Raw genomic sequence first — 21,593 nt, 5'->3', positions numbered from 1 at the left:
ATGACAGAGGCACGATTGATTAAATCATTGACCTTTGGTGACTGATTCAACCTATAGCCCCTCTGCTCTCCCTAGAGGTAGGGGGTGGGACTGAAAATTCCACCTCTCTAATCATGCCTTTGGTTCTCTTGGCAACCAGTCCCCCATCCTTAAGTGCTTTCCGAAGGTCACCTCATTAACATAACAAAAGACACCTTTTTCACTCTTAGCACTTAGGAAATCCCAAGGGTTTTAGGAGTTCTGTGCCAGAAACAGGACAAAGACCAAATATACACTTCTTGTTATAAATCACAATATCACAGGAAACAAAACATATTTTACTTTATAATTTATAGTCTTTTTTTAAATTAAATTTTATTGGAGTATAGTTGCTTGACAGCGTTGTGTTAGCTTCTACTGCACAGCAAAATGAATCAGCCATACATATACATATATCCCCTCCCTTTTGGATTTCCTCCCATTTAGGACACCACAGTGCATTAAGTAGAGTTCCCTGTGCTATACAGTGTGTTCCCCTCAGGTACCTATTTTATACAGTATAGTATCAGTAGTGTATATGTGTCAATCCCAATCTCCCAATTTCCTCCAACCCTGCCTCTTTCCCCCTTGGTATCCATACATTTGTTCTCTACATACATTCTCTTCTATAATGCTTTTATATTATAGAATCTATCTTGGCTAAATTTGGAAATGGAATTTTGAAGAATGGAGAATTTTTGAGAATTTGAAGTCTTTTAGCAATGTGGCCCTAATCTGGTTCTCCCTTTACTGAAAAATCTCTCTTGAATTGACTTGAGTTTTACAGGAAGTATGCAAGAAGGCTTGGGTCCCAAAGTGCTGGCTAGAGAAAAGATAGTTCACACACTGCCTTAAGGAATATTCTCTGCAAATGCTTGAATTAGCGATACCTAAAGTAAAACTTTTATAGAAATAAAGCGTGATTAAATAATACGGTGTTTTACATTTAAGAATAAAATATATTTAGTGTATAGAATATGATTGAAAAAGTTTTCTAACATGCCAACAACATTGTATTCCTTTATATGAGATATGAAAGCAATGTGCATCATTTCTCTATAGTTGATTTAATAAAAATATTGGGAATAGAAACAAATGACCATGAGCATTAATAGGATAGAATGTTAGGCAACTCACTTTTTAAGATCTTCAACTGGAAGGAGCTTCATTTTGTTTTGCAGTGGCTGGACACTTACATTAAAATAATGGAAAATAATTAGCATTAACAACAACAAGTAGCAGTATGTTGTTCTTTATAAATTGACATTTAAATCTGTTCAATTTATGTAGCTTATACATGTGGATGCTAAACCAATCTGTTATACTGTGAGAAATGTGAAAGCAAGTCCACTTTTGAATATTGATAAGTTATTTAAAAGACCCAAAAGGCATCTTTGCTAAACTCTGTTTAAACCACTGGTTATTTTTCCAGACATCAATGAATGTGAAATTGGAGCACACAACTGCGACAGACATGCTGTATGTACCAACACGGCAGGAAGCTTCAAATGTAGCTGCAGCCCCGGGTGGATTGGAGATGGCATTAAGTGCACTGGTGGGTTGGAAAATAACAAACTGCTTCTCATGAACTGCATGGATTATAAATATGAAAATATCAGCTCTGTAAAGAAAAATTTAATTTGTGTTTTACTGATTTTAAATGTCACATTTTCTGTTCATAATGATGCGTGACCTCTTTCCTTAAGATCTGGACGAATGCTCCAATGGGACCCACATGTGCAGCCAACATGCAGACTGCAAGAATACCATGGGCTCTTACCGCTGCCTCTGCAAGGAAGGATACACAGGCGATGGCTTCACTTGTACAGGTAGGCTCGTGTTGGAAACAGCTGTGTAAACGGCAGTCAGAAAAGCAAGGTGCTCGACGTCTTTCAAACCATCAATTCTTTTCTGAAGGCTGGGTCAGTTATAGACAACTTGGAACAGAAAATATTGGTTATTTGAAACGACATGTCCTGTCGAATGGAAATTTGTAGCCGACGCAATTAGGGAGACCTCAGAAACTAAATATATATTTACATAGATGTATATATAGTTATATAGTTGATATATGTGTCACTGTATGTAATGTCATGAGTTTAAAATAAATCACACTTCCTTTCATAACCCTTAGCCTTTATATTTTTGTGCCTGTTTCTCACTGCTGGCTTGTTTTCCATATTAAAACCAAGTGTGAACTTGCTGGAGGAACCTACGTGAGGAAAAGAAATTAGACATTCTGGATCAGATCAACAGCATATATTTTTCTTCCACTTGCCATCATTGTTATCATTCCACATTAGTATAAGTGAGAATTTCATAACTGCTTTGAAAGGAATCCATTCACTTCCAGTTTTACAATATGTTAATGACATTTTCTTCTCAGTGCTAATGAACAGTCATAGAATTAATGTGAACTATTACATACATTTAAATATGTATGATTAGAAACATGATTATAAAGAAATGATATATACACTTATCATGACCATGTATATACAGACAGCACTTTTTAAGTCAGGGCATTGGTATTAATAAGATATTGAGGTACATTTTTCATTGGCCGTTAGGTAGCATAGAACCTCATAGGACCTGAAGCATCAGTTTATCCTGAGTACTCTGCTCACAAGAAGTCATTTAAACGTAAAAGGGGCTGAGGGCCAGTAAGTGATTCATCTGGGTTTTGTTTTAGCTCACTGAAAGTTTTATCATACTTGAAATTGTTTTTGCTTAACCCAGTGAAGTTCTGTCATCATAAACTTCCCATTGCTTTTTAGAAAATATTCCAAGTTTCGTGTACCAGGCATGTGTGGTTCATGTGTTTGATACTTAACACCTGTGCTTAGTAGCAAGACTCAGAAGAGATTAAGCAGGAATTTTTGGTCTCCTCTATAGTTGCTCTTCTAGGTCTTTTGCTGCCCATCTGAGCAGAGCCTGAAGCTCGAGAATCAGGCACAACCGTGACGTGTTATTTCCTGTCATGGATGTGTCCTCACATTGATGATCCTGCTTGCAAAAGTCTTAGTGTGGGGCTTCCCTGGTGGCGCAGTGGTTGAGAGTCTGCCTGCCGATGCAGGGGACACCGGTTCGTGCCCCGGTCCTGGAAGATCCCACATGCCGCACGGAGCGGCTGGGCCCGTGAGCCATGGCCGCTGAGCCTGTGCGTCCGGAGCCTGTGCTCCGCAGCGGGAGAGGCCACGGCGGTGAGAGGCCCGCGTACCACAAAAAAAAAAAAAAAAAAAGTCTTAGTGTGAATGATCTGTTTGACTTACTACCCATTAGAGATAATTGAGCATTCAGGATTCTGTATCTGAACCCCATGTTGACTATATATTCAATATTAGTATTCAGAAGAGAAAATTGAGTTTAATGTGTCCAGTAGAAATTATGATGAAATACCGCTACCCTCGGGAAGCTGACAATTATAAAAGTTGTTGGACCTGAGGAGTCAGAAAACTAACTAAGGAAGAGTAACTTGTGTTTCTTTCTGGCTGTAGATCTTGATGAGTGCTCTGAGAATCTGAATCTGTGTGGCAACGGCCAGTGCCTCAACGCCCCGGGAGGATATCGCTGCGAATGTGACATGGGCTTTGTGCCCAGTGCTGACGGGAAAGCCTGTGAAGGTAAGTGATGGGCAAGCGGCCGGGCGGGGGGCCTTGCGGGGCCTGATGAGATCAGGTTATTTAAACATTCCTGATGCCTTTCATTTGTTTGTTTTTTACACCAAGCTGTGTTTTGGCTTCCCATCTAACCTGGTCAGTTCAGTTTGTGGAGAGATTGGGTCTCCAGCTGGACCATTGCTCTTTGTGTAGAGAAAATCTCAGCTATTTGGCCATAAGCTGCACATCCAGCCTTGGCCAGATGATTTGCAAGAGTACACCCATCAGTCATAGGAGAATGGGGATAACCAAGTCAATGCAACATATTCATCCCCATTGCTGGTGGAAAGAGCTCAAAGTGCTGGTGCCCTGACAGTGAAGGATTCTTTTCAAATATGGAAACACAGTTTTTGATCTCTGCTATGGTTTTGTTTCTAGAAATAAAGGCTTTAAAATAACAGCAGAGTGGATAGTCTTGTCTGTAGGTAGAACAGTGTCCTGGCCATGTCTCACATGGTCTCCAAATATCTAATACGTATGAACGTGGAACAGTCTTTTGCAAATCCACTTAGTAAGGAACCCCTAGGGATGATGCCATACGTCAAGATGTCTCTCAGCGTAAGGCTCCATCTTCCTGAGAAGTGTTGGTCAGACAGGAAGAGTCCTGAGAGCCTGTTGGCTGAGGATGGATCCCACTAAGAAACACAGGATTCTTCTCTTTACCCACACTTGTCAAATTGAAGCACATTATCCCTCATTGAGAAAAATTAGTGACCACAGTGAACTGAAAAAATTTCAGTAGAAATAAACACATGGTAACGATTGACAGTAGAGGTTTAAACAAGACCCTGATTAATGTCTTAACTAATTGTTGTTGCTTGTTACTAGGACATTAACTCAAAGTCAGTCGTTAGCTGTGACATGTATACTAATTCCCTCATATAGTTCTATGTAAATACTTTTCTTTGTCATGGAACCATTGGATGTTCTTTATACAGTTTATATGAAATAGGCAGAGTTTGATATAAAATTCCTCCGAGGCAAGAAACTAATTATGCTCTTGACCATGTGCCTAATGCCTTGTTTACTTCTGTTCCTGTGAACATCCAAGGAAAACAGGTACCGTGCCACCTCTGGGAGCAGAAATAGGCACAGTGAAAGTTTTGCTTCCCTTAATGCTATAAGGGAATGTTTTGTTTGTTTGTTTGTTCTTAATATAAATCATCACTGGCAAAGTGTTCATGGCTATTAAAAGCCAGTCTCAAGGCTGCAGATGTGCCTGCCTGCCAATTACACAAGCAGCATGTTAATGTGAGGCAGGGACAGAGGCCTGGAAAAAGCCTCCGCAGTTTTTAGATCTCCATCAACAACTGCAGACACACACCATGGTACTAGGAACACAGAGGACTACAAAAACTGATGATAAAAGTTACCACAAAGCCTTTGTGGTTCTTAAAATTTTAACTCACAACAAAAACAGTGAACGTATAGATAAGAACAACCAAAGAATTTAGTCTAAGTTGGCTTGTTTGGCTCTTATCGATGTAGAGCTACGTAAAACACCATAATGAGATACACATACATAAAATGCTTAGCCCACTGCTTGGCATGTAATAGGGGCTGAGAAAAGGGAAGTTCTCACCTAGGAGACTTCCTTACAGATGACAGATATCTGAAAGTCTACAGGAGAAGGACCTAGGTCGATGTCAGATAGTCTTCATTTTCTTAATAGTAACATCATTTGCCTAATTACATCAGGCAGTTTCTTTAGCAAAAAAATAATTTGATTTCTCCCCCCTTTCCTCCTTTCCCAAGATATTGACGAGTGCTCTCTTCCAAACATTTGTGTTTTCGGAACCTGCCACAACCTCCCTGGCCTGTTCCGCTGTGAGTGTGAGATCGGCTACGAACTGGACAGAAGCGGGGGGAACTGCACAGGTAAGGCATCTATTTGCATGGAAATCTGCTCCCAGGCGTCCCAGGGGACCCAGCTGTTGGGGCCTTGCAGGATCGCACAGGGATATTCGCAGAGTCACAAAAGAAAAGCAGGGACGAAGAAGCATTAGGAATCACAGAATAAATTTCTTCAGACGTGGAACTGATTAGATATGAGCATGCAGAGGAAAAAGTTGAAGAGAGTTGAAGGTGCAGAGTTAGTAGCCTAGAATCAAGCTCATGGTTACAGAGGCATGTTCCGGGCTTGCCGTTCCTTTTCTCCTTGGGCACATTTTTGGAGAGTTTCCTTTTGAAGCCTGGGCCCTGGGATCATGGGTTTTGCCTTGAACTTCTCTGCTGAGACACCCACTCCTTCCGAGCCCTGGCCTGTTGGTGGTCACCAGAGAACGCGGTACCTAGAAGTCAACCGCCCATTTCTAGTGTGTCGATCGTTTTCTTGTAGAGCAAAGAACTCTTCAGGAACATTAAAAAAAAAAAAATTAGAAAAGCCGTAGCAGGCACTCTGTAGATCCTCATTGGTTGATCTCGGCACTGAGTTAAGACTTTGAGAGCCATTTGCAGTTCTCCACCCTAGCGTCCCCTTCGATTCAAGGATACTACGGAAATAAGTTCCATTCTGTACGGGCTCAGGATTTCAAGAAAACCCTAATTTTTCCAGCTGCCTAAACAAGCCGTGACTCAGTGGCTCTCCAGTTATGACCACCGCCCTGAAATTGCTCAAGACTAAGGTATTCTTGCCCAAGCACACCTACTTCTCTTGGTTTTTCAAAAAAACTATTATGACACCAAGCCGGCCTCTAGCACACAGCAGGAAGTCACCTCTCCGCTGCCATGCCTCCTCCTCAGTTCTCCAAATCACCACCAGCATCATTCTACCTACCCTGATTCCTGTTAGTCTATCCTTTCCCTCTAAGGTCACATGCGATTTGAGCAAAAGAATTTTCCACAGTGGAACCTCCAAGAGGGTTACCAGGTCCGAACAGGAGGACCGGAGCAGAAAGTATCATCCTCATTTCCCAGTCTCTTCTCTCTGAATCAGCCTGTCTGTTCTTGAATATTTTACAAGTATTCAAAATAGACAAAAGGATTGCACAGGGGTGGAATTCGCCAAAACCCCTGTCTTAAATATCTGGAATTCTGTACATGTTTTTGGAACAGAAACTGAAAGGGAAATATTCAACCCAGCATCAGTGATGGGAGAGAGACTCTTAGCAGGCCTGCAGAAACACGCTAAGCCCCGTGTGTGTGTTTGTGCTTGCGCTCAGCTGTACTGCGGCAAGCACGCCCAGCGGGGGAGGCAGCAGAAGTCGCCTGCAACTGACGGTTCCCTGGGACATCTTGCTCTCATTTGATAAAATAACAAGCTGCACATATTAAATATATTTTCTTAAAACCTGCGTCTGAAGTTTTGGTTGACCGAGGTCACAGTAGTGTTTTGCTTTCAGTTACCTTCACTGAAATATTTTTCCTAGTTCCAAAGTTATATTTTCTCCTGATGACAAATTTGAATGCTAAATGTGTTCCAGGGGAAAGAGACCAAAGACTATGACATATTTCCTTCCTGAGGGGTTTTATTTCAGAAGTGGAAGACTATATTTCTAGGGGTAATTACAACTGGAAACTCTTAAAAATTCTAGTTGGGAGCCCTAGATTTGGTGCTACCGTTTTATGGTGATGCCTTCCCCACGTTGGCTCGGGTGATAACTCTGCCCCTTGCTGTTTGGTTTTAGACGTTAATGAATGTCTGGATCCAACCACGTGTATCAGTGGGAACTGTGTCAACACCCCAGGCAGCTATACCTGTGATTGTCCACCCGATTTTGAGCTGAATCCAACTCGAGTTGGCTGTGTTGGTAAGATCTTAAAAACTTTTCAGAGAAACATACTGTTTGTTATTTTTAAAGCAACACTGAACGTTGCATTCTCAAATTTTTAAAAAGTAATCGTATAAGAATTTAAACATTTCCTAAGTATGGTTTATACTTTCAGGTCCTTTTCTCTAGGTAAATTCCCAGTATATGTGTTTGGGCACTTTTTAGTTTCTTAGTAAATTATGGTTATTAAACAGTTTTTTGGAAGTGGGTTTGAATTTTCAACCCTTACGTAGAAAGAATTTGCCTGACGCTGTTTTGTTTGTATATGGTAAATAGATACCCGCTCTGGAAATTGCTATTTGGATGTTCGACCTCGAGGAGACAATGGAGACACAGCCTGTAGCAATGAAATTGGAGTTGGTGTTTCCAAGGCTTCCTGCTGCTGTTCTCTGGGTAAAGCCTGGGGTACTCCTTGTGAGCTGTGCCCTGCTGTGAACACATGTAAGTGGACATCCTCCTATTTATTATTATTATTCCAGCTCAGTCCAGTTCTCCTTTCTAGCTCCAGAGAATAGAAGCCACAGAGGGAGGGAGCTGCCACTGGTCTCTACTCTTTAATCAGGGAGGGGAGATCAGTCCTTCCAGCCCTGTTGAAGAATCCCGCTCCCAATTTGGAAGTCAGAACGTGTCCCCAGTTGGCTTGCACTAAAAGGTCAAGTAGGGCAGGCAACATCTCATTTCTGTCTGAGTGAAAAGAAGATAGCAGTATTTTAAAGAAGATTTTCCAGGCTAGGTTACTTATATGAGGGCACATTGATCTCTCCTCTTGTCATCTATTGGCTAGTCTTAGAAGCTCTAGGACAGATGGGAGTTTCCCTGGGTGAAAAAGAAGCAATTAACTAAGCAAATATGAAACGGAAAATCGTTCCATTCTTATGGTATGACTTGAAAGAAAGCTTTAGAGTGTGATTTTAAGGACATGTCTTCTAAAAACATAAAAGGCTTTCCTTTGTCTGAGCGGATGCTGTATTACGATTTAGAGTCAGATGTAGCTCCTGGGGCAAAGGTCAGTGGCTGCTGTTTACAGGGTATATTGGGATAGGTATTGATTCTTTCCTTGCTGAAGGGTCACTTACTTACTTTTTCTGAAATTATTTGTTGAGTACCTAGAGGATGTACTTTGTGTGTGCAGAGGTGATAATTTATGGATAATTGGATGGCTAATTCTAGTCTAATGGGTAGTTCCTGCCTTCCAGGAGTGTACAGTCTAGCAAAATATGACCTAAACATAAGAGCTGTAATTCAACGTAGACCTCAATAAGGGAAGAAAGAGGAGCAGACTCAGTGCCGTGAGTGGGAGAAAGAGCACACCTGGTTCCAGTTAGGACTGTGTCACTCGCCACCCATGTAACTTTGGAGTCAGCAAGCCTGTTTCCTCATTCATAATTTGCCTCATAGGATTAAATGAAATCACTCACGTAAAACACTCAGCACAGGGATGGGTGCTTGGCAGGCACCTCCTTCTCTCCTTTATTCAGAAAGGGAAGTCAGTTGTGATTGACAGTGTGTGGTGATAACTTGGTGTATTTTTTAACTGGGGCTTGAAGGAAGGGTGTGTGACATGAAAGAGGGGACTTAAAAAGAGTGGATGATTGCAGGAAGGGGAGAGAAAAATAAAAGAGGAGGATAGTTAATTTCACTGATGTTGAAAGACTCAAAGCAAGATGGTTAGGTGGGGTGCAGGGGGAGTCAGTTCTATTGAGTAACAATGATTAGCCAAGCAATAGAGGTCCACCCCACCTCAAACTGGATCAGAGCTAGAACTGGAATACATACATATATACATTTATGCATATATACATATAATTTCAGAAATCGAGGAGGGGGATTATCAGATTGGGAAAGACCATGATCATTAGGAAAGAACTGATTCTTACAGATCCTTGTCAGGATGATACAGCAGATTCAGGTCATTCTTATCCATGTGTTCCTGTATGGCTCACACTGCCGGTGCATGGCACTGAAAGAAATGTTTTCGAGTGAAATACTTGGATGACAGAATTAATGCAGGGAATCAGAGGACACTGTAAAAAGTTGGTTTTGGAAACCAGGGGAATTAGTGTTGCCATCAGTAGAAACAGAGGGGCAAGAAAACTCTCTAGTCATTGAGGAGAGAAGTGGGATGGGAACCAAGAAAGAAGAGCTTTTCCTAAGGCTCTGTTTGGAAAGGGTTTTGGAGACAAGCTGATTAACAATATTAAGGGAAGTTGTGATTCCCAGGAAATAAGACTGAACAAAACATAAAAATGGAGGAGATGGTTGCAAAATAAAAAGGGAAAGAAAATCTTTAAAAAGAAATAATGATGGAGATAGAGAATAAAATAGTTCATAAGAACGCAAGACCAGAGAGTAGGCGGAAGGTTCAGAGACTGAGGACAGTAGCCTTACATTTGGCACACATAGAAAAAGCCATTTGAAAGGAGAAGTATATACAAAGATGTTAACCTGCTTCAGGTGAGTGGGGTAACTGCCCAAGATGCCTGAAAATGAATATTTTAAGATGGATATGTCCGTTTTTCTCTTGAGGATACTATTTCTAGAAATTTTAGATTCAGAAGAATTCAGTCTGATCTTTTTGTTGTTGTTTCCATAGCTGAGTACAAAATTCTTTGTCCTGGAGGAGAAGGTTTTCGACCCAACCCTATCACGGTTATATTGGAAGGTAATTCTGTTTCGCTTATCTTAAAGTGCGCACCTTTGGAACTTCCTCGGTTTTATTTACAATGCTGTCGTTGTCGTTTTGATAGATATCGATGAGTGCCAGGAGCTCCCAGGGCTGTGCCAAGGCGGGAAATGTATCAACACCTTTGGCAGTTTCCAGTGCCGCTGTCCGACGGGCTACTACCTGAATGAAGACACCCGAGTGTGTGATGGTACGTGGCCCTTTTAGGATGACAGGTTCTTTCAGATATTAAGAACTGACCTCGAAAAACAGCATACAGTTAGCCACCAGGGAAACTGAGACTCTAGCAATACAGCACAATAGTCTAAGTGCGAACGTGGCCAGGAAACGATGCCACACATGGCAGCTTGCGCTCATGTTAGTGACAGAATATCGTGTCCAATACACCCTAAATCGCCCTCTTTTTTTTTTTTTTTTTGAGAGAAATGGTGTTTTGTTATCTTGAGCCATAGTCCTGTTTATGCCTGCAGAGTTTTCCATGCTTTTCAGAAAAGCCATTTTTATCGGAGTAGCACAGGTCTCATTTCAGTGGCTTCTATATTCTGGACAGTTCTGGGCTCTTCTTCTTGTCCTTTACCACTTCTCATTTGTACTAAGCATTTAAATGAGCTTCTCTTTGGAGGCAGCCCCTTTGGTTTTATGATGCAAGTGATGACTCCTGTTCATCCTGTGTTACTGGGAAGGTGGAGACTATCGACCACTGTTAGCTTTCAGAGCACGTGGACCACTGACCCGCGTGGGGAAATGGTTTTCATCTCTGTACAGGAGTCACACAACGGATTTGGGAGGAGAAGACCTCCCTGTGTCCTGGAGGGGAAATATTCCTCTGCTTCTCCAAAAGGCTTATTAGGTGATCTCGGCAGTGACAACCTTGTTGAGTATCAGTCAGGCATCACAATACACATGACACATCTTAAGACCCATGGAGTTAACAAAAATTAGAATCAGCCCCTGTGTTTGAAAATGGGGAAGGAGGCGTGATATACCTACTTCTGTGCTGTCTTACCAGTGCAGATTCATGAAGCCAGGTTTTGATGGCTTCAGGATATATCATATCCTTCCTGAGATTTTGTGAACATATGAAGTACCTAGCTATCTTCCTGAAAGATACTTGAGAATGATAATTTCTCCACATTACCATCACTGCACGTGTTTGAGGATGTTTTGGAATCGTTTATTAAGAACTCATATCAGAAGGTAAAATTTCCTTTTCTAAAACTCCTCTCCTGAAAATGCACACATTAGCACAGACTAAGGACACTGAAGAATGAAACATCCATGTTCCTTATCCAGGTTGCGAAGTGCCCTGTGGATTTTCTCCAAGACCATCAACATTTATAGTGACCCTGAGTACCAGACCATTCCAAAGAGTGAAACTTCCATATTCACATACCACTTTCTCTTTGGATTATAGATGTGAATGAATGTGAAACTCCCGGAATCTGTGGTCCAGGGACGTGTTATAACACCGTGGGCAACTACACCTGTATTTGCCCTCCAGACTACATGCAAGTGAATGGGGGGAATAATTGCATGGGTAAGTCCTAGCTTTTCTTTATAGTGCATGTTTGGTCCTCATCTGCAAAGAGAAAAAGAGCTTCCGAGCCAGCAGTTAGTCCTCAGCGTTACATTACTCGTAAGAGCGAGTACTGCCACCCTTTCACTGAGAGAGCCTCCTCTCCTGTAAAGCATAAGCTGGGCCTTTTCTCACCATCTCGTGTGGGTGGTTGGGAGTTTTCTTTAAAATGTAATGTTGGAAAATCCCAAACAAAGGTTTAATAGTACTTCTTTTGTTTGACTTTGGGTGTATCTTTATACAACTATATTTACAGCACTGACCTACAGTATTAAAACATCATGAGTCGGAAATGAGAAAATCACTGCCAGATAGCAGTGGAGAATTGTTACCAGGAGACTGGGTGGAGAGTCACGTAAAGTTTATTAACACCGCAGCTACATAATGACTAAGTTCTGTGGCACAAAACAACAGGGAATATATTTCTCAAAGTCCTTTTTCTTGTAGCAGCATAGGACGACGGAGAGCTGTGTGAGAGCAGGCTTTTCCTGCCCTGATTGAAGTCAAGTTACAATACACTTCAAAAGAGATTCACTCCTTAAGTATCCCCTTAGAATCTCCCTGTCGTGATTTCCCCATGGCATCACCAGTCCCTTAACTTCCTCCTTTCTTCTAGATATGAGGAGAAGCTTGTGCTACAGGAACTATTACGCTGACAACCAGACCTGCGACGGAGAACTGTTGTTCAATATGACCAAGAAGATGTGCTGTTGTTCCTACAACATTGGCCGGGCCTGGAATAAGCCCTGTGAACAGTGTCCCATCCCAAGCACAGGTGAGTTTTAGTTTCACCGTTACCAGAAAGATAGCTCGGTACATTACCCACAAATGGTTGGGGAAATGAATCTCAGCAAGGGAAGAAAAGGGTGCATCGTTGATCTTCATAAGAAAGGATTAGCTCACAAGGGCAAATAGTTAAAGTCACAGTTGATCTTAGTACTTGCAGGTGAAAACTGAGTCACAGAATATGCTTTCTAATTTATACCCAGGTTCATTCACCAGACGCGTAGACTCAGTATATCACAAAAATATAAACATTGTTACCATTGTTATGGAGTCTGCCATATAACTAAAAGTCTGGAAACATTGGGCAAAGCAGTATGACAAATAAGTAAACCATAGTCCTATCAATTTTACTTATTTATAACTAATCTTGTTCCAGAAAGAATTCAAGGTGGCCCACAAAGATGCAAATGTGTAAAATAAGAAGGCCTAATGCAAATGGAAAGCAAGGGTAAGAAACTCAGAGCAAGGAACAAGGGTAATACACAAGATCCAAGCTGGGAATTCCTACACACTTGCCAGCAACGAGCAATAACCTGGGCTCTAAACCTTCTAGCAGCTCATACAGAGAGAGATGTGATCGACTCTAAGAGTCTCAATGACCACAAAGCAAAATCAACACTAAAGAAAAGCAGAAAAGATCAACTCCTTGATATTGAGATCTTAGAGAAATTTCTTCTTATATCCTCATACAGAAAAATCCAAATAATGTTACCTGTTTGGAAAAAAAAGTCTAATTTACATCTTAGCAGTAAATGAAGCAAAAACTTTGGTGCAGTGTTCTTATACGGTAGATGATATATGTCCTATATATCGTGATGACATCATTTACTAATGATGATCTAGATTATCTTTGTGATTTAGATTGAATGAACTACCATGCAGAGTATTGATCTGAGAATTGTGTGGTACCTACTCCATCCCCCACAGTAATATGTAAAATCCTAAACCTATTGTCTGGTGCTACCTGACAGTGCATAAAACAGAAGATTCTTTTTTAGTAAAATATACCATTTCATCCATTGTTTACTCTGGAAATAGTGTAATAACCATTACTTAGAATTACGAGTTGTCTCCACTCTGCAAGATGTTGTTAGACCAGGGGTTGGCAAACAAGAGCCCATACAGGCCAGATCCAGCCCTCCTCCTATTTTTGTATGGCCCACAAGCTAAAAATAATTTTGACATTTTTAAATGGTTGGAAAAAAAGTCAAAGGAATGGTATGTCATGACCTGAAAATTTTATGAACTTCAAATTTTAGTAAATAAAATTTTACTAGAATTCAGCCCCACTAATTTATTTACATATTATCTATGGTTGCTTTCATGAAATAGTTGAGTAGTTTTAACAGAGACTGCACAGCTTGCAAAACCTAAAATATTTACTTCTTAGCCCTCTAAGAAAAAATTTGCTGACCCCTGATCTTGACCAGTGGCCTTCAAATCTTTTGATCGTACATACCTATCGTTAAAAAACCTGGAGGTTACACGCACCTGCTGTGTGTATTTACAAGTAAATGTGTATATGTCTCTATATATTTGTTTTCAATTCTATTGAGAGATGCATTGATTATTTTCACAAACTGTTCTATTATAAAATAGACACAAAATTAATTTTAAAATTGGATTTTACAAAGCTAGACATCCTAGTATTTTTTTCTTTTTTACCTTGATGGTTCATTGTACATTCCCCTGCAGACCACTTTGGAGATCTCTGATAAAGACTATCATTTACTTTCAGAAATATCTGTCTGAGTTTTAAGAATCTGCATACTCTTAATATAACATGCAAGGTTTCGTCTTCATGTTGAATACTGGCCAAATCCAGGCATGGCTGTTCATTAGCTATGCAGTCTGCACACAGTTTAGGAGTCCCTGAAATTTGTCCGGATGGTCAGTGGAGCTGGCGTGACACTTGTTGGAAGTGGACCCTAACTTCTTTTTTTATAAGGAAATAAAAGCACTATGAAAAGAACTTGTTACATTTTGATTAAAATACTCTTGGAAACCTTTTACTAATTTTCAGTAGGTTTGACCCATAAGGCAATGGCCTTCTTGGGCTTAAACTGATACCATGCTATACTGGTTACACTCATGATCTGCAATTACAGAATCGCAGAGTTACAAGGGACCACAGATGACATTTAGTGCATCCTTTATTATCAACTTTGATGAATTCAGGTGAAGGAGAGAAAGATAAAGGGTCGGGGGGAGGGAGTGAGAGAGAACAAGAGAGCTGCATCAAAAGAAATCCAGCTCCAAAACTTGAAGTAATGAGGTAAGTTGGTTGTTTGACGTGAATTAGTCATTAATAGACCTCCTATCAAGAACTTAGCTAGATTTGCCATGGTCTCCCCCAGTCTGTCGAGGAAATGGCTTTTGTATACATTCATTAAATCCTAGATCCCTTAATGCAGAGTGGAAAGAGGCACTCATGCCAGTCCCTGGGTTCAGAGCTGAACAACATCCTTATAGAAACCCAGATTCCTACAGGCAGGATCATACAAATGAGTGGCATATGATATAGAGACCTCTGCTTCTGCCTCACTATTACATCAACATGAGGTCACTTTTCCTTCAGTGCCTGTCTCAAGGAGAAGTTTACACCATCTGTAGGAATTTTCAGATTAATTTTTTATTTTAATTTTTTCAAAATACAGGTAAATACCTTTCAAGAATGTATACAAAGTAATTTTGTTCAGCCTAATTATTGCTCTCTGCTGACCCCTATTCCCACCCCGCTCACCCCACCTTCGTTCAATCACTGCAGATGAATTTGCTACGCTCTGTGGAAGTCAAAGGCCAGGCTTCGTCATCGACATTTACACTGGTTTACCTGTTGGTGAGTTATGATGCCTTTGTTGGAACTTTTTGTCTCTGCCTTTGTGTTAAGAAAGGAAGTGCACATTGTTATTTTCTCAGTTTGCTTTTTTTTCCTTAGAAGGAACAAATTAAACAGTGCCATTTAGCTTTATTGAAACTCTGATTCTTAGTTTGAAACAAAACAGTACAGACACCCTGTGTAGCTCCACCTAATTGGCAGCAGCATTTGTCGGTCATGATTAAGGGGACTGGAAAGCTTTTCACAGAATTACAATCAAGCTTAGTTAAACCAACCCTAGGCATCAACAAAGAGAGATTCTGGGAGTAGGGCCAGTTGACGTTTGATTTGACTACAATTCCCAATCCTTCCATCTGACTAAGACCTGAGTTTAATACGACTGTTCAAACCAATACTTATGTGTAGGTGGATCAATTTTATCTCACATAGAATCTCCTCAGGTTATCTGCTTTGGGATTTTTAGATGTGAAGTTAAAAAAAAAAAAAAAAATCTTTCCCATCTGAGGCCCTGTCTGGTAACTGGAGCAGAGACCACCGCAGTGCTAGTGAAGCTTACGCAAGATTCAGAAGTAACGCACAGGCGTTCAGCCAATGGAAGTGATGCCTTTGTGGTTTAAAGCCAAATAACGTAAAAGTAGATGGAAAGCTATTGCATCCTCAGTCTTTCCCCAGTGTGATTTCTGTGGGTCCTTAGATGCCCCTCTTAACTCTGAGCAGTTGTGTCCAGTAGCAAACATCACCACTTTGTCTGTTCCACCTTATTCCTAATAAGTAAACTGAAATCCACATCAGCCTTTCCAATGACCTTGTTTAAGAAAACAAGGGTCTGGTCCAGCAATCAGCCTGGCTCTCTTAGTGCCAAATACATATGGCTCCATAGTCAACGTCCAAAGAAACGTCATGATTTGGAAAGAAAACCTGTTAAATGGCATTGGCCTGAAACGCCCGGCTCTAGCTGCTTTGTTTTTCCCCTTCCCAAAACAGATCTTTTCATCTCCTTAGAATCTCTGATCTGAGGATAAGTGGTCTTTAATAGTAGAATCCATCATTCTCCGTGGATGGACCAGGCAGGTACCCCAGCAAGGCCTACCTTCTATTGTTGGTAGCAGGCAGAGACTCAAAACAGCATTAACATCATCCACTAATAAAACTGGAAAGGCTTCAGACATCATCTAGTCCACATCAGCTAGGCCTTGCCTTACAGTTGAGGGGACAGAGGCCTAGACAGGGGAGGGGACTCAGCTGAGGTCACCTGGCTAATTAATAACAGAGCTGAGACCAGAATCCAGTCCTGACTCACAGCTTGTTTTGCCTCTAGCTCTTGAAAACTGGAAATGTGATAGTTAGCAGTATACTTATTGTTAGCAAATTCCAGCATGACAAAATATTTAGATGACTGAGAAACTTTGTTTTATTTAAGCTTTATACTCTTCTTCTGAAAGGTCTGAAGATTGTTGGCATATAGAACCCATTCGTGTGGGGTTAAAACTATAGCAAGTTTATTAATCTTGTCTTTAAACATAAACTTTTCCAAGTTGAAGTTCAAATGGAATCCAGACAGGAAAAGAAAATATAATTTTTAATATATGCTTTTGCTCTTTTATGCCTAACAATGGCTAGAAATTTGACCCAGCCTGTTATTGTTAAACTTGAAAATACATCTCTTATATTTAAAACAAATGAATGTGAACATAACATTTCATGTTTTAACCCCTACGTAGTTCAAGAATGTCTGAATTTTTGTTTTCTTTTTGCTGATAGGGCATAGCTGTGATATATCTTTGCCTAACTTTTTAAGAACATGAATGACAAATGTGTGAAAAATCTAAAACATAATGACTTGTTGTATTCAAAATGGAAATATACCCTTTGATATTCTAAGCTGTTTTTTTCCCATTGAAGAGATCAATTTGTCTTCAAACAAAGTCAGGCCCTTTAGAAAAAGGTCCAACATAAATCCATGTCCTGTCGAATTTCTCCTTTAAAACAGATTGGCTTTAGGGTGTGATTCTTCTGAAAGCTCTTGTGAGTTCCACTTAAGTCTATAGCCATCTTCTTACAACTTATGCAAACAAAGTATCTTGCAGAGGCTCCGGACTATGATATGTAAAGGAAAGTATCTCAACAACAATAACAGAAACCTAATGGATTGGAAAGACCAAAGCTTTACATTCCCTCCCTGCTTCTGAAGTGTTTTGTGAAACTCTGCCAGAGGGCTGCTAGAGGGGCCCTCTGGGATAACAAGCACTTCGCTAAGATTGTTTGACTGTGGAAAAGCATACGGGTGACAGGACAGCCTGTTAGCGGATTCCTGGTATCGAATCCCAACTCTGCCTCCTGTTGGCTGTACAGTCTTTGGCAAGTTCCATGCTCTGACTTCCTTAGTTCCATCATCTGCATCATTATGATGGTCAGAGTACCTAGAGACCATCTCATAGGGTGGCCCTGATGATTTGGTAACTAAATTCAGGTTAAATGCTTGAGAAATATACCAGGCATATAGCAAGGGAAACACTACTGTTACTGTCACTGTTACCGTTATTATCCTAGAGGACACTGAATGGTCAGGAGTTCAGAGCAGGTCAAACAGCGAGTGGACCCACCAGGCTGGTGAGGAGACCAGACTTGCCCACATGGCTCCCTCACCAGCTGGCCAGCCGGCTTTAGCAGCCTGGGTCCTGGCTCTGCTCTCACTCCTACTTTGGTCCTGTTTTAATGCTCACCAACCCCACTTCCAGGTACTGGTTCTTAATTGAATACATTTTAGTTGGCACTTAACATTTGTCAGACCGTGTACCAGGGGCCAGCAACACTGTAGCGTAGAAGCCAGCCCCGGTACCTGGGCTTGGGAAGCCACAGTCTACTGTGACAGTCCTTCCCTGGTGCCTGCTCTCTCTCCATGGTCAGCTCAGGCCCAGCTTACATCCCCAGACCTGACTTACCTCCATTCAAAAGCCACGTGAAGGAGAAAGGGGGTGTTGAAGTGGAATTTGGAAGATCAGAGCTGGCCGTGACCATGGGCTCCTCCTCTGTTCCTCACCAGCTCTCCTCTCCCGTTCTAGACGAACACCACCACACACTTGGGGTGGAGAGACCACTTTCTCTTGGCAGTCACTTTTATTCTGCTCATCTGGTGCGCAGGGCCCGGTGGGTACAAAGATGGCTCCTGCCTGGACGAAGCCGATGTTATAAAACAAAACCAGAAAAACAGTCAGTCAGACAGACGCATGAGCGTCTGACAAGCAGTCCAGTTATCTCAGTTTGCTCTTCACTGACGTCCCCGCTTCCATCACCACCCCAGCACACACGCACACACGCAAGCACATACACACACATACACACGCACTTTCTCTTCTCTGGCTGTAGACCTTACATAGAATGAATTAGAAGCAGCTGACTCTCCATTCCAGTTTACCCTGCAGAGAGACCGCGTGCCGTTCCGTCACTCATACGTACCTGCTCTGTTTCTAGATATCGATGAATGTCGGGAGATCCCAGGGGTCTGTGAAAATGGTGTGTGTATCAACATGGTTGGCAGCTTCCGATGTGAATGTCCAGTGGGCTTCTTCTATAATGACAAGTTGCTGGTTTGTGAAGGTAAGAGAGGCTGTCGCTGTGTCACACCCAGAAATGAGCCAACTGATGAGCTGCATACCCCCCCACACACATGTGGCCAAGTTCACAGCATTGGAATTTCAGAAATCCATCTAACTCTAGCAGTACTGAAGGGCAACATGCGGATCGACAGACATTTCATGTAAAAATTCCCTAACACGCAGCGGGAGAAGCAGGATGTCCATTCCCCGGCCCTCTCTCCCCACACACACAATGTATTAGATTTCCCAGCTGATACGGAAAAGCCTTGAGATCCCGGGTGTGTCCAATAGATGGCTGTTGTTTCACATTGCTTGAAAGTGAGCATGAGTGGTGGGCAGTCGTCTTGAGCTGAACCTCAAAATCAGTGTTCTCTTCCAAATGGAGCCTTTGCTCCTCCCAAGTGAAAACAAGGTTAATGCAAATATTTCAAATGCATGAGAGAATCCCAAATGGCAAGAACAGCAAATTCGATTTTATATGAAGAATGTTGGCATGAGTGCAAATGGTACTTTTTTCATTTTCAAATTACCTCCGCTTGCCATGTGTTTGTGCTGTGATTCTGCGCATCCCTTACCGCACTTCATATTTTTCCAACATCTGGGGAAGATAGTGTTCTTTTACATTTTAGTAAAAGGGACGTTCCTGGTTATTAAATATACCATGGGCCCTAGGACAGCTAGCATAATTTTCTATTTAATACTTAAACTTAGAGTCTCTAGCAGAGTTTTTGTTCATGTTAGAGCATGTATTAGAGCACATAGGTCAACATTTTAATATGTAAAAATCTTTCTCTCCTAAACTGGGGACAACTTATAGACCATGAGTCAAGTTACAGCCCCAAGCGCATGCTTGTTAAATTCTCCTCACCAGGCTTTCTGTTCCTGTGGCCAAGTTGGCCCACGTCCCTTCCTCTGCCTGCTCTGCGGGGGAGTGGGAACGGGGTGACAGCCATTCCTAACCTTCCTAAGGAGATAGTCATTTCAGGCTTTGGTTCGGGCCCTGGGCTTCAGGTCATCAAGGATCAGGTGTGGGGAGGAGGCATGATGTGGGAATGGAGAAGAAAGCCCACAGCAGGTGACCTTATAGTGCGAGAGGTGGCTGCCTGCTCATAGCCACCGTATGACACCTGTCGTACATGCGTCAGGATGTCTGCCGCCTTCTGTGGCATCTCCCCTTCTCTTCCATTCAGAGCTGGTTACTTGACCCAGGTGCCTCTTTGGCACTTATATCTGCTGAAGCAGCAGCCGTTGGCCAGAAACCAGAGGTAAGGCCATCCAGGACCACCACGTCAACCTAGACCTTGCTACACACATGAGACTGAAAAACCTACAGCTGCCCCAGCGTAAGGCACTTTGCTGTCAGGGTAGCGTTCAGTGGATGCGGAGATTACAAAGCACTCCAACTTTTGGTTTCCGTTCCGTAGGATATCCATCTTCAGGGTGAACGTTTAATCCAGGGTCCGCTGCTTCCCAGCACACTCTTAGCTCGCAGAATCAGAAAAGGAAGGTTGACTTAGTACATGCCTCAGCCAGACTGAAATTGGGATGGATTCCAGAAGTGATTTGGGGAGCATCCATGCGTCTGCCCTCCCCAAGTATGTATAGAATCGGATGTTAGGCATCTGATGCATTACAGAAATGCTTGTCTGTGACGCCGACTGGCTTCTCCAGCTACACGAGGTACCCTCTGTGTTTCTGCACACCCTTAATTAAGAGCAGGGCAGGCCCGGTGGTGAGGTGCTGCTGGGTCCTGGGTCCACTGTAACCCAAGGTAGGCATATTCTGCTTCTGTATCTGTCGTACAGAGAGGCACACCCCGTATGAGACGGAAACTCCCACTGACTGCCAATAGCACTGAGGTTTTCCCACCACAGAAGCACACACCTAGGAGGCCTTGGTTGATGTATTTGCCGCCCCCTTGTGGGAACTTCTCTGGCTGAGCCGACTTCTGCATGAAAGCCCGGTACTGGTGCTGAGCTGACTCCCACCTGTGTTCCAGGCTATTCCCTTTACTGGATTTAGACTGAATTAGAATGTCTCGTAAGAGCAGGGGAAGGGAATATGTATTTTGCCCCACGCTATAGCCTGGACTGTGCAGTAACTTTTGCAGGGCCACGAATTTGAACCGTATTAGGTAGCTGTTAAATTTTTTAAAAGATAGACAAACAACTCCCTGAGCACAGTCAAAGCCCTGGAGCACACAATATCCGTTTTATTCTTTCCTTTGATAGTAAGCGTTTGGTTCTTTTCAGTGGTTTTATGTGCAATCTCTCATGTTAAGTCTCCTTGACTTGACTGCCATGTGGCAGAAATTTAAGCAAGAGCCTGTGCAGCCCTGCAGTTCAAAGCACTGTCTGTAGACCAGGAGTACCAGCATCACTTGGGAGCTTAATGGAAGCACAGAATCTCAAGCCTCTCCCCAGACACGCTGAATCAGATGCGCCTTTCAAAAACATCCTAAGTGATTCATACGCGCATTCGGGTTTGAGATGCTCTGCTCTGCAGACCTCACAACCTTCCAGACAAAAGCAACCCAAATGAATCCTAAAACCCCCAGGCTTTGAGCAAATACAAGATTTCCTAGGATCTTGGTCTATACCCGTATCAAGTCCTGGCCCTTGAAGCTGAGTTTCACAACTTTCTCTAGACATTAGCAGCGTTAGAAC

At 42.1% G+C, this 21,593-nt stretch overlaps 1 protein-coding gene across 1 annotated transcript in view; it reads left to right on the top strand.

Annotated features, from left to right (window-relative positions):
- The window catches only part of FBN1 (fibrillin 1), a 253,476-nt gene that overhangs the window by 176,456 nt on the left and 55,427 nt on the right, over positions 1-21,593 (top strand). Inside the window, exons 32-43 of the mRNA XM_060149482.1 lie at positions 1,451-1,573; positions 1,725-1,847; positions 3,516-3,641; positions 5,433-5,555; positions 7,304-7,426; positions 7,724-7,888; positions 10,041-10,109; positions 10,195-10,320; positions 11,545-11,667; positions 12,323-12,481; positions 15,260-15,331; positions 18,803-18,928. Of these exons, the coding sequence (XP_060005465.1) occupies positions 1,451-1,573; positions 1,725-1,847; positions 3,516-3,641; positions 5,433-5,555; positions 7,304-7,426; positions 7,724-7,888; positions 10,041-10,109; positions 10,195-10,320; positions 11,545-11,667; positions 12,323-12,481; positions 15,260-15,331; positions 18,803-18,928 (1,458 nt within the window). The remainder of the gene's footprint in view (positions 1-1,450; positions 1,574-1,724; positions 1,848-3,515; positions 3,642-5,432; positions 5,556-7,303; positions 7,427-7,723; positions 7,889-10,040; positions 10,110-10,194; positions 10,321-11,544; positions 11,668-12,322; positions 12,482-15,259; positions 15,332-18,802; positions 18,929-21,593) is intronic.

This window comes from Lagenorhynchus albirostris, chromosome 1 (assembly GCF_949774975.1).
Source record: "Lagenorhynchus albirostris chromosome 1, mLagAlb1.1, whole genome shotgun sequence".
Taxonomy (NCBI): Eukaryota; Metazoa; Chordata; class Mammalia; order Artiodactyla; family Delphinidae; genus Lagenorhynchus; species Lagenorhynchus albirostris.
Note: the sequence above shows the minus strand (reverse complement) of the source record. Positions and strands in the feature narration are given on the sequence as shown.